General features: G+C 61.1%; 1 protein-coding gene across 1 annotated transcript; it reads left to right on the top strand.

Annotated features, from left to right (window-relative positions):
- Positions 1-389: 389 nt before the first annotated feature.
- Tas1r2 (taste 1 receptor member 2) lies at positions 390-10,923 on the top strand. The gene is given in 7 exon segments (XM_048349829.1): positions 390-1,246; positions 2,386-2,686; positions 5,255-6,016; positions 7,279-7,488; positions 8,019-8,142; positions 9,883-10,454; positions 10,456-10,923. Coding segments are annotated over 7 exon segments (2,511 nt in total). The 5' UTR covers positions 390-1,064; the 3' UTR covers positions 10,816-10,923.
- The last annotated feature ends 792 nt before the right edge of the window (positions 10,924-11,715 follow it).

Below are 11,715 nucleotides of genomic sequence, written 5' to 3'. Positions count from 1 at the left end.
AAGGTGGGCACAAGAGAGGGGCTCCTGATTGGTCCCAAGGAGCTGTCCCTCAAGTGATGTCAGGAGACTTCCTTTGTGGGCAGAGGTCCAGCCCCCCAAGGATGGGCCCCTGGGGTACCCCTCCGCCATAGCACACGTGCTAGCCCCAGGAACAGGGCCTTCTCTTCCTGTTAAAGACAGGAAGGGGAGGGACAGGCCGAGGTCAGCTGTGGCCCCTTAAAGGTACAGCTGACCCCAACATGTGTGGATGTGTGTGAGTGTTGGTCCTGAGGCTTGAACTCGGGGCCTGGGCACTGCCTCTGAGCATTTGTGCTCAAGGCGAGCACTCTACCCACTTGAGCCACAGCTCCATTCCCAGCTTTTTGGTGGTTAATTGGAGATCGGAGTCTCATGACTTTCCTTCCCTGGCTGGTTTTGAGCCTTGATCCTTGGATCTCAGCCTCCCTGAGTAGATAGGATTATTGGTGCCCGGCTTGTCCTGGATGGTTTTAATGCCTGCTCTGCTAGTTGTGCAATGCAGAGTGAGCTCCTGAACCTCCCAGTGTCTCCATTCTCTCGTCTGTGAGGTGGGGTTCATGTAGTCCCCAGTGGTAGGAGTCTTAGAGGAGATGACGGATGGTGAGCACTGAGGTGACATTTGAGTCTGGATGATAGTGGCTTTTGCTTAGTGAATGCCCTGTGGGCTGGGTGCTGGGTGCACATTACCACGTGGCCAGGCTCTGTGCCCTGGGTCTTTTCTACCCTACTTTGACCCCTGGCAGGACCTGTGGTGCTCACTTCTGCAGTGTTAAGTACCAGGGTGGTGGAGCCCGCTCCCAACGAAGCAGCAGAGGCTGGGTGTGGCTTCATCACTGGGCTGCTCTCTCCCCGGGCCCCACTGGGCCCTTACTGCCAAATATCCTGGTACTGGCCTCCTTTCCTGCCCCCCAGGGCCTCCAAAGCTCCTCACCTGTCCTGGGTTCCTCCCCTGCCCCCGCCAGTGGCACTGCTGTCACTATGTAAATGTCTGTGCAAATGGCCTCGTGTGGTGCCCGGGGCTCTCCCTGTGCTGCCAGTTCGGGACAATGGGGCCAGGAGCAAGCAGGCTGTGTCTGCTGCTCCTCCTGCTGCGGGCCCTGGCAGAGCCCACGGAGAACTCGGACTTCTACCTGGCCGGGGACTTCCTCCTGGGGGGGCTCTTTTCCCTCCACGCCAACATGAAGGGCACTTCCCACGTTGACATCCTGCAGGTGCCCACCTGCAAGAAGTGAGTCTGTGGGTGCGTGACTGGATGTGGGGGGGGGGGGACACGGGAGGGGCGTGGCAGCTGGTGTGGTGGTCCCTAGGAGGCCAGGCCCAGGACTCTTCACGCATTGTCACCCTCCCCAATGCCAGCGGCCCCCAGGGGTTCTCAGAGTCAATGGTGCTGACATCCTTAGTGGTGGTGGTCCACAATACCGAGACGTGGGCCAGCCAGTGCCAGCCACATCTCCCAGGAGAGAGTTTGGAGACCCCCAGTGGGTCTGTGCCAAGCCCCGTCTAGGCTCTAGGCACTGCGCCTTTGAGAGGCCGGATGTGGTTTTCTGAAGTAGCCTCTGGAGGGGAGCCCTTGGAGAACTCCAAGGGCTTGGGTGGGTAGGTTGGGGGGTGGTGTCAGCTCTGGGACTAGAGGGACACCCTCCTCAGCCCTCCCTCAGCTCCTTGGGATGACAGTGTCATTTGGAGAGAGGGTGGGCCAACTTCTTGCAGTCATGAAGATGGGGCCCCCAGAGCCAGCCTGGGATTAGCAAATAGTGACCTTACTCAGAGGAGGTGGAGCGCTTTGAGAGTCAAAGACAGAGGGTTGACCGTGCAATGCACTAAGGTATAGGTGGTGTTGCCAGCGATGCTACCAGGCCTGGCGTGGGCTTTCCTGATGCCCGTGATCATGATGGCCTTGCTGTGGCAGAAATGGCAACGTGGATAGTCTTGATGTCAGTGATAATGATGATAATAAAATGGCAAAAAAAAATGTGGTGGTGGTGGTGATGGTGACAGTGGTCGTGATGGTCATTGTGGGCGGTGGTGGTGGTCACGGGCAGACATGAGCGTGGTGGGTGATGGAGGTCATTGTGGTGGGTGATGGAGGTCATTGTGGTGGGTGATGGAGGTCATTGTGGTGGGTGATGGAGGTCATTGTGGTGGTGGTGGTGGTCACAGACAGACATCAGTAGAGATCACAGGATGTAGTGATGGTGTCATGGGATCACACTGTCCACGTGGTCACAGAAACAACAATGAGAATGTAGTTAATGTGGTAGAATCTTCTTGAATATCCTTCCTGTGTCAGGAAGGAGGGCAGTGGGCTCTGCATCCCCACGGGTCCTCACTGTGGCCCTGCTCTGGTCCTGGATTTGGCTCATCCAGGTTCAGCATGAAGGTGTTGGGCTACAACCTCATGCAGGCCATGCGCTTTGCTGTGGAGGAGATCAACAACCACAGCAGCCTGCTGCCCGGCGTACAGCTGGGCTACGAGATCGTGGACATCTGCTACATGTTCAACAACATCCAGCCTGTGCTCTACCTGATGGCACGGGAGGACTACCTCCTGCCCATCCTCAAGGACTACAGCAACTACGTCCCGCGCGTGGTGGCCATCATTGGTCCTGACAACTCTGAGTCTACCAGAACGGTGGCCAACTTCCTTTCCGCGCTTCTCCTTCCCCAGGTGAGCCTCTGGGTCCTGGGAGAAGGGACAGGGATAGGAGGCAGGTTGTTTCCCAGGGGGCTCCAAGCCCTCCTCCCTGCCCCCCACAACCATAAGTGTGCTGAGAGGGACTCGCAGGGGCAGGACACCCCACCAGCTTGGGGAGCACTGATAAGGGACGTATCTTGCTTCTCAGCCACTGTGAAGTCTTTGACAACCCACTTAAGCCTTCTGAGCCTCAGTTTCCCCACCCATAAAGCAGGATGATGAGGGATCTTCCCAGACCACCTGCAGATCAATGTGTTCAGCACCTCAGAGTTTCCAGTGCACAGTAGGTGGTCCATGGCACAGCACGATACGCAGGAATGGCACCTTGGAAAGGGCTCCACGTTATCGTGTCAGTTGTCTGGCCCAGGTCTGCCTCTCTGGATGTCCTTGAAGAAGTTCTGTCGGTGTGGCTATTGTGGTTGTAGTTATGATCGGCATCGTGACTGAACGGGCCCAGCCCGTGGAGTGTATCCATGTAAAGAGCAGCCAGAGTATGAGACTTGGCACACAGTAGGTTGCTACAATAACTGGACTTGTTGCTGAAGTTATGTATAGCATTCAGTGTGGGGGCTGATACATAGTAGGTGCTCAGGATGTGTTAAGTTTTTTGTTTTGTTTTCAGTGTGTGTTTGCTAGTAATGGGACTTAAACTCAGGGCCAGGATGCTGTCCCTTAGCTTTTTTGCTCAAGGCTGGCCCTCTACCACTTGAGCCACAGCTCCACCTCTGGCTTTTGGGTTGTTAATTAGAGGTAAGAGTCTCACAGATTTTTTTTTTTCTGCCTGGGCTGGCTTTGAACCATGGCCCTCTGATCCCAGCCTCCTGAGTAATTAGGATTACAGGTACGAGCCACTGGTACCAGATGTATACTTTTTATGCAAACACCTAGCCAGGGGCTGGATTCATCCTTTCATTCAAGTAACCAGCTGTCTCGAGCACGTCCCGTGTGCCAGGAAGTATTGTAGGTACTGGGGGTACAGTTGGGAACCAGCCACACACAAGCCGCTACCCTCATGGAGCCTCTCCATGTGTAGGGAGGGGCAGAGCGTGAGTGTGAATAGATCATGATGGGTTACAAGTCAATGTCTCCGCGGGCAAAGTGGAGCAGGGCAGGGGGCAGGGGATGGAGATTTTTCGTGGGGTACTTAGGAGGGCTTTCTGCCCACTAGACAGAGACTGAAAGCGGGCGAGGGAGTAAGGGAGCCATGAGGGCGTCTAGGAGGGGAGCATGCCAGTGAGAAGTGCACAAGTGCAAGGGCCGGGACGTGCTTGGTGTGATGATTAGGATTAGTGAGTGGAACCTGGCTGGGGGTGGAGAGCAGGAGAGGCAATTGGGGAGTAAGGTCTGGGTGCACGGTGGAGCCCCCTAGGGGCCACCGAAGGCCTTTTCCTGGGTGCCACTAGGAGCTGGTAAATTCTGCTTAGAGGAGTTGTGGGACTTGGCAGGCATGGGGTACCCAGCGCCGGCAGACGGTAAGGGGATGGGTGTGGGGGAGGACGGAGTCCCCTGCCAGGCCAGGGATGGTGGTGGCTGGACTAGGGCAGGGAGAGGAGGGGGCTGGCCTAGAGGGGTGCACAAGGGATACACACACACACACACACACACACACACACACACACACACAGAAGGGTCAATGTTTTGGCCTGAGGAACAGGAAGGATGGGTTGACCATCAACCCGGATGGGCAGGTGATGGGTAGAAAAGGCTTAGTGACCGTGGGTGTCGACTTGGAGATGTGAGGCAGGCAGTCTGGAGTGGGGGAGAGAGATCTGGGCTAGGACTAGGACAAGGGGTTGCTGGCCGGAAACGCTACTTAAAGCAGGAAGCTGGCTAGCATGGCCACCGGAAGGAGGGGAGAGGGGAGAGAAGTGAGGATGGGACATGATGTTCCGGGGTCTTCCATCAGAAGAGATGGAACAGCCAGTGAGTTGGAAAGAGCATGGAGTCTGAGAGGCCCAGGGAAGAAGACACGAGGCTGCTTCAGGAGCCTGCTGATGCGGAGGGGGGCGGGGCAAGGGACGTGCTCAGGGACACCCAATAGGTGCTCAGTGAATACCACACGCAAGGTGGGCATTGGCGGCTCACGCCTGTCACCCTAGCTACTCAGGAGGCTGAGGTCTGACTTTCAGAGTCAGCTTGGGTGGAAAGCCCGTGAGTCTCTAATCTCCAATGAACCCCCCCCCCAAACAGCTGGAAGCAGAGCTATGGCCCAAGGGGTCGAGTGAAGCAAGCTCAAGGCCCCGAATTCCAGCCCCAGTACTGGCATAAGAAAGGAAGGCAGGGAGGGAGAAAGGAAGGAAAGAGCGGTGGAAGACAGGAAAGGAAAGGCGAGAGCAGACTAAGCTGAGCGCTCGCGGGTCAGCACACCGGAAGTTGCTACAAGATAGGTGACGGTGGAGATGCGTTCACTTGGGCCTGCATGAGGCTCCCTGACAGGCTGCGTCCTGGCCCCTCCCCTTGCCCCGCCCCCGCCCCGCCCCTGGGGCAGGGCGGCCCTCAGCCGTGTCCCCACCCCACCCCCCCCCCCCCCCCGCCCTCCAGGTCACCTACAGCGCCATCTCAGACCGCCTGCGGGACAAGGCGCACTTCCCGGCCACGCTGCGCTCGGTGCCCAGCGCCAGCCACCACGTGGAGGCCATGGTGCAGCTGATGCTCCACTTCCACTGGAACTGGATCGTGGTGCTGCTGAGCAACGACGACTACGGGCTGGAGAACAGCCAGCTGCTGCGCCAGCGGCTGCTCAACGGCAGCGACATCTGCATCGCCTTCCAGGAGGTGCTGCCCGCGCCCGCGCCCGCGCCCGCGCCCGCGCGGCTGGACGCCATCCTGGACAAGCTGCGGCGGTCCACGGCGCGCGTCGTGGTCGTCTTCTCGCCCGAGCTGGCCCTGCACCAGTTCTTCCTCGCTGTGCTGCGGTGGAACCTCACGGGGGCCGTGTGGATCGCCTCCGAGTCCTGGGCCATCGACCCCGAGCTGCACAAGCTCAGCGGGCTGAGCCACACGGGCACCTTCCTGGGCGTGACCGTCCAGCGCGTGCCGGTGCCCGGCTTCAGCGAGTTCCGCCTGCGCCTCGCCGGGCCCCGGCCCCCGGCCCGCCCCGAGCCCCGCCAGCGGGGCACCTGCAACCAGGAGTGCGACACCTGCCACGGGGAGACCGCCTCCTACGGAGAGGTCCTCTCGCTCTCCGGGGAGCGCGTGGTGTTCTGCGTGTACGCGGCCGTCTATGCCGTGGCCCACGCCCTGCACCGGCTGCTGGGCTGCAACCAGACCTCGTGCGCCCGGGGGCCCGTCCACCCCTGGCAGGTGAGGGCTGTGCGCAGTGTGGGGCACCTGTTGCCCTGTGTGTGTGAACTCAGCTCCACTTCTGGATTTTTGGTAGTTAACTGGAGATGAGCGCCTCATGGATTTCCCTGTGTGGGCTGAGTTCAGACCACGGTGGTTGGATCACGGCCTCCCGAGTAGCGAGGGCCCCGGGGAGGTGAGCTGGGTGGTGGGGTAGACGTTCAGTCAGCTCTGAGGTGGGGTAGAGCTGGGCAAGGAGGGGGAAATGGGGCCCTGGGTCCCCACACATGTGGGAGAACCCCAGGGACTGTGCTTTCGGACTCCTGGGACAGAGTCCCAGCATGCTCTGCTGCACTTGCCAGGTTGCTGCGGGACCTTGGTCCACGCAGGGCACGCTGCACAGGGGACTCCGCAGCTTGCTGTCCGTCTTCAGGCTGACCACCCGGGCAGTGCCCTTTCCATTCATTTCTGGGACCAGTGCCCTCGGCCTGGCACCCTGTGTAAATGCCAGGGACCACCAGAGCAGAGCCCTGCCCTCACCCACTGAGCAGGTCCCGACCCTCTGGCCGTCTGTCCTTCTTGGTCTTGAGGTGAGCTCTGGGCCCCCAAAGCAAGGTCCAGTGGAGGGAAAGTTTAGTGGCAGAGTGGACCCCTTTTGGGGATCAGCAAAGGGGGGTTCAGTGACTGGCCCAAGGTCACTCAGTCAGTTGAGGACAGTGCTGGGACTGGAGTTCAGATGCTCACATTAGAATGTGTCGTAGTGAGCACCAGCTTTCTTTTTGAGTGGTTGCAATGGTGGTGGGGAGTGACTAGAAAGTGTAGGGAGGCAGAAAAGAACCAGGGAGCCATCCATCCCAGCTGGCCTTCTGGGAGGACAAAGAGCTCTGGGCTCTGTGGGGAGGGGGGTCAAGCTAACATCGGGGGACAGGTGGAATGCCAGCTACTCAGGAGCCGGAGAGCAGTTCTCAGGTGCTGTTCTAAACCCCTAAAAAATTTTAACCCCCGTATGGCTGTGGAACCCAAAAGACAGAAGAGGAAACAGGTTCAGAGAGGGTAGCAACAGATCCCAGGCACACAGCAGAGCTGAGGTCAGGCCCCAGTGCACCCCAATATGCTTGAGCCAGCACTCTGAGCCACGGGGGGAGGGGCTCTGAACGGCTGCTTTCCCATGACTTCCTGTCCCCCTCTCACAGGTGTGGAAACTGAGGCTAGTGAGGCAGCAGCTGTCCGGGTCTGCCCCTGCCTCTGGTGCCAGCCCACTTCCTTCCCTTTGACCCCTCCAGCTACTCAGAGAGCTGTGGGATGTCAACTTCACCCTCCTGAACAACGAGATCTTCTTCGACCCGCACGGCGACATGACCCTGCACCTGGACATCGTCCAGTGGCGATGGGACCTGAGCGAGAATCCCTTCAAGAGCGTGGCCTTCTACTCCCCGAGGCGGCAGCGGCTGGAGCACATCAGCAACATCACCTGGCACACAGGCGACAACAGCGTCAGCTCCCTCCCGGGGCGGGCAGGGGCTAGAACCCTTCTCACCAGCAACGGCTGCCGGGGGGGGGGTGTCTCCATGTGGGGTGCAGAGATGGGGGTCTTGTCCTTCCCCACGGACTGAACACTGTGGAGTTCAGGCTTTTCCAGCTCCTAGGGGGATCGAGGGGCTCAGGAGCCTGGACCACAGAGTTCTTTACTGAACCTGTGTGTGCCAGGCCCCTGGCTGACTTCAGCCCCCTACCTGCCCTCCTTTGTGGGTTAGGATACTGAGGGCACAGAGAGGTTGTGCAGTCTGCCCCGGGTCCACACAGCTCGTCCTCTCACAGCTTGGGGCCATTTCTTTCTCAACATCTGGGTGCTTTTTACCAGAGGGAAACAGAAATGGCCGTGGGCTGGCAAAACTAAGAGGGTCCTTGTGGAGTCAGCTCCAGCAGCCCTCCTCCCAGGCAGACCATCCTGCTAGCCGGAGCTGGTAGGGCTCCCTGAAAACGGGAATTGGGGCTCAGAGACTCTTGTCTTCCTCCCCGCCAGGTCCCCGTGTCTATGTGTTCCAAAAGCTGCCGGCTCGGGCAGATGAAGAAGGCCATAGGCCTCCATCCCTGCTGCTTCGAGTGCCTGGATTGCCTGCCTGGCACATTTTACAACCAAACAAAAGGTTTGGCTCCCGGACCCTCCCTGCCCCAGGCCCCGCCCACCCCACCCTCAGGCCCCACCCCACCCCATCCAAGGTCCTGTGCACCCGCCCAGGCCCCGCCCACCACCCCAGGCTCCACCCAGCTCCACCCCATCCTCAGGCCCCGCCCCACCTCATCCAAGGCCCTGCCCACCCGCCCAGGCCCCACCCACCCCAAGCTGCACCCGGGCCACCCTCCACCCCATCCAAGGCCCTGCCCACCCGCCCAGGCCCCGCCCACCACCCTAGGCTCCACTCAGTCCCCCCTCCACCCCATCCTCAGGCCCCACCCCACCCCATCCAAGGCCCTGCCCACCCACCCAGGCTCCACCTGCACGCCTCCAGACACCACCCACCCCATACTCAGGCCCCACCCACCCCAGGTCCCATCCCACCCCATCCATGCCCTGCACACCCACCCAGGCCCCGCCCACCCCAGGCTCCACCCAGGCCCCACCCACCCCACCCTCAGGCCCCGCCCCACCTCATCCAAGGCCTTGCCCGCCCCACCCATCCTCAGGCCCCACCCACTCCATTCAAGGTCCTGCCCACACTCCCTCCCTGGTCCCACCCCTCCCAGGCCCCACCCACACCTCTGCTTACCCCTGGCACATCCCACCCCTAGCTCATACCCCACCCATCTCCCACCCATATGCTCTGCCCACACTGCACCCCATCCCTTGCCTCATCCCCCTCACCCATCTCCTGTTTGGCCCCACTCTACCCGCCCCCCCCCCCCAGGTGCATTGTGCTGACCCCACCCTTGGCTCTCCAGGAGGCTCCTCCCCTTTGGCAGGGTCTCTGGTGTCTCCCTGAGGGGCTGTCAGTGTCCCAAGAAGGAAGATCCGGCCTGGTTCCTCCTGTAGCTCCCCAGTGGTGGTGTGGAGGCTGGTTGGGGGCCAGGGGGAGGAGGGAGCTCAGACCCCGGCAGAGGGCTTTCCCCGGTCCCTGCCACACACAGCCATGGCCCATGTGCCAGGCCGCAGAACGTCTGTCCACTGGCTGACACAGGACAGTGGCCCTCCCAGTGGGAGGCTCTGGGGACAGGGACAGGCACAGGCCCCCACCCGCTTCCCCCAAGTGCCCCGTGCAGTGGGAGCACAGTGGTGGCTCGGTACACAAGCACGGGCGTGCACGCACGTACGCATGCATGTGTGCACGGGCATGTGCGCGCGTACGCGTGTATATGTGTGGGTGCGTGTGATATGTCTCCTTAATGGGAGAAAGACCATCTGTCCCCAACAACACACACTCCAGGAGAACAGGGACATGGCCTCCCTGTGCACACTGGTGCTGCCTGCGGTTCAGAGCTGAGTGGCCGGGCGCTTCCCTCCTCATTAGCCCGGGCCTTGTGCCTGGCAGAGCCCGACGCCGGGGCTGGGCGAGTTTGCAGGAGGTTCGTTCTTCGGCGGTCCTCGCCCATGGCTGGTCGGTGTCTGCAGGCAGGGCCCGGGGTTTCACCCATCTCTTCCCCCTTCACTGTTACCCTTGCTCAGAACGGCGCTAATGACACGGACTCCCCGAGGGAGTGCTTGAATGTCTCTCACTGAAGGAAGGAGAGATGGCAGTCTAGGAGATCCGGGTTCAAATCCCGCTCTGTAACCCACTGGCTTTGGGACCTGGGCAGAGGAGTTCACCCGGGCCGAGCGTCCCCCCCCCCCCGTGTCCCCCCCCTGTGGAATGGGGGTGGGCGCCACACGCGTTCTCTGTGGGCTTTTGCAGACGAATTTGACTGCCAGCCCTGCCCGAGTGCCATGTGGTCGCACCGGAACGACGTCTCCTGCTTCCGGCGGCGGCTGGCCTTCCTGGCGTGGCCGGACGCGGCCGCCATCGTCGTGACCGTGCTGGCCGGCCTGGGCTTCCTCAGCACGCTGGCCGTCCTGGCCCTGTTCTGGAGGCACTTCCGGACGCCCACGGTGCGCTCGGCGGGGGGCCCCATGTGCTTCGTGATGCTGGCGCCGCTGCTGCTGGCCTTCGGCATGGCGCCCATCTACGTGGGGCCGCCCACCACGCTCACCTGCCTCTGGCGCCAGGCCTTCTTCACCCTCTGCTTCACCGTCTGCATCTCCTGCGTCGCCGTGCGCTCCTTCCAGATCGTCTGCATCTTCCAGATGGCCAGCCGCCTCCCGCGGGCCTACGGCCTCTGGGTCCGCTACCGCGGGCCCTACGTGTTTGTGGCTCTCATGACGGCGGTGAAGGCGGCCATCGTGGCCGGCAACATGCTGGCCAGCCCCACCGTCCACCCCACGGGCCGCCCCGACCCCGAAGACCCCAGCACCACCATCGTCTCCTGTTACCCCCAACTACCGCCTGGGCCTCCTGCTGAACACCAGCATGGACATGCTGCTCTCGGTGGTGGGCTTCAGCTTCGCCTACATGGGCAAGGCGCTGCCCACCAGCTACAACGAAGCCAAGTTCATCACCCTGTGCATGACCTTCTCCTTCACCTCCTCCGTCTCGCTCTGCACCTTCATGGCGGTCCACGACGGGGTGCTGGTCACCGTCATGGACCTCCTCGTGACCGTGCTCAACTTCCTGGCCCTCGGCCTCGGGTACTTCGGCCCCAAGTGCTACCTGATCCTCTTCTACCCAGAACGCAACACGCCTGCCTACTTCAACAGTATGATCCAGGGCTACACCATGGGGAAGGACTAAGCCCCTGCCCGCCAGCCCTGGGGGCCCAGCCCTGGGTGTGGGAGGTGGAGGTGAGGGCGGGGGATGCGTGTGTTTCCCTCCCCCCCCCACTGTCCCCTCCTGCCCTCCCACCCCCAACCTTGCTTTCTTGTTTGGCATTCTTCTGCAACCTGGCTATATTACCCACTTTGTGATAAAAAAAATATATGCCAGGTGCCGGTGGCTCACACCTGTAATGCTAGCTACTGTAATGCTAGATCCGAGGATCGCAGTTCGAAGCCAACCCTGGCAGAAAAGTCTGTGGGACGCTTATCTCCAAGGAATCACCGGGAAACAGGGAGTGGAGCTGTGGCTCAAGGGGTAGAGTGCTCGCCTTGAATGAAAAAGCGAAGGAACAGTGTCCAGGCCCTGAGTTCAAAGCCCAGGATGAGCGCGTGCGCGCGCACACACGTCCACCCATGGATTCTCTCCCTTGAGCCGCTTTTGCCAGCCTTTGCCACCCTCTTCTAGAACAAATCCACCCAAGGGTACCTAGTGGTCTCGAGGACGAAGTCTTGATTTCGCAGCCTACAGTCGCCATCTGGCGGCCGTGCTGAGCACCTGCAGGCTCGGGCAGGTCTCGGGCGCGGTGGAGGCCCGGGGAGGGGATGGGGAGTCGTGCTGGGGGCTGGGGTGTGAACGCGGGGCTGCGGGCACCCTTCCGAGCTGCCTGGGGCTCATCTCGCCGCGCTCGCCTTCCCATTCTGGAATCGCTCACATACCCCCGGCTTCTGGGATCTCGCTATGGGAAGCCTCACCAGCGTCCTTGCTTCCAGGGGGAGGACAGGGGGCTTCGACCCCAGCTCTGCCCCCTTCCAGCTGCGTGGCCTGGGGCCGGTTGTGGTCCCTGCCCCTGCCTTTCCCTGCGCGTTCTCCATTCGA

Source organism: Perognathus longimembris, chromosome 7 (genome assembly GCF_023159225.1).
Source record: "Perognathus longimembris pacificus isolate PPM17 chromosome 7, ASM2315922v1, whole genome shotgun sequence".
In the NCBI taxonomy this organism is placed as follows: Eukaryota; Metazoa; Chordata; class Mammalia; order Rodentia; family Heteromyidae; genus Perognathus; species Perognathus longimembris.
The sequence above is the reverse complement of the archived record's forward strand: the minus strand, read 5'-3'. Positions and strand labels throughout refer to the sequence as shown.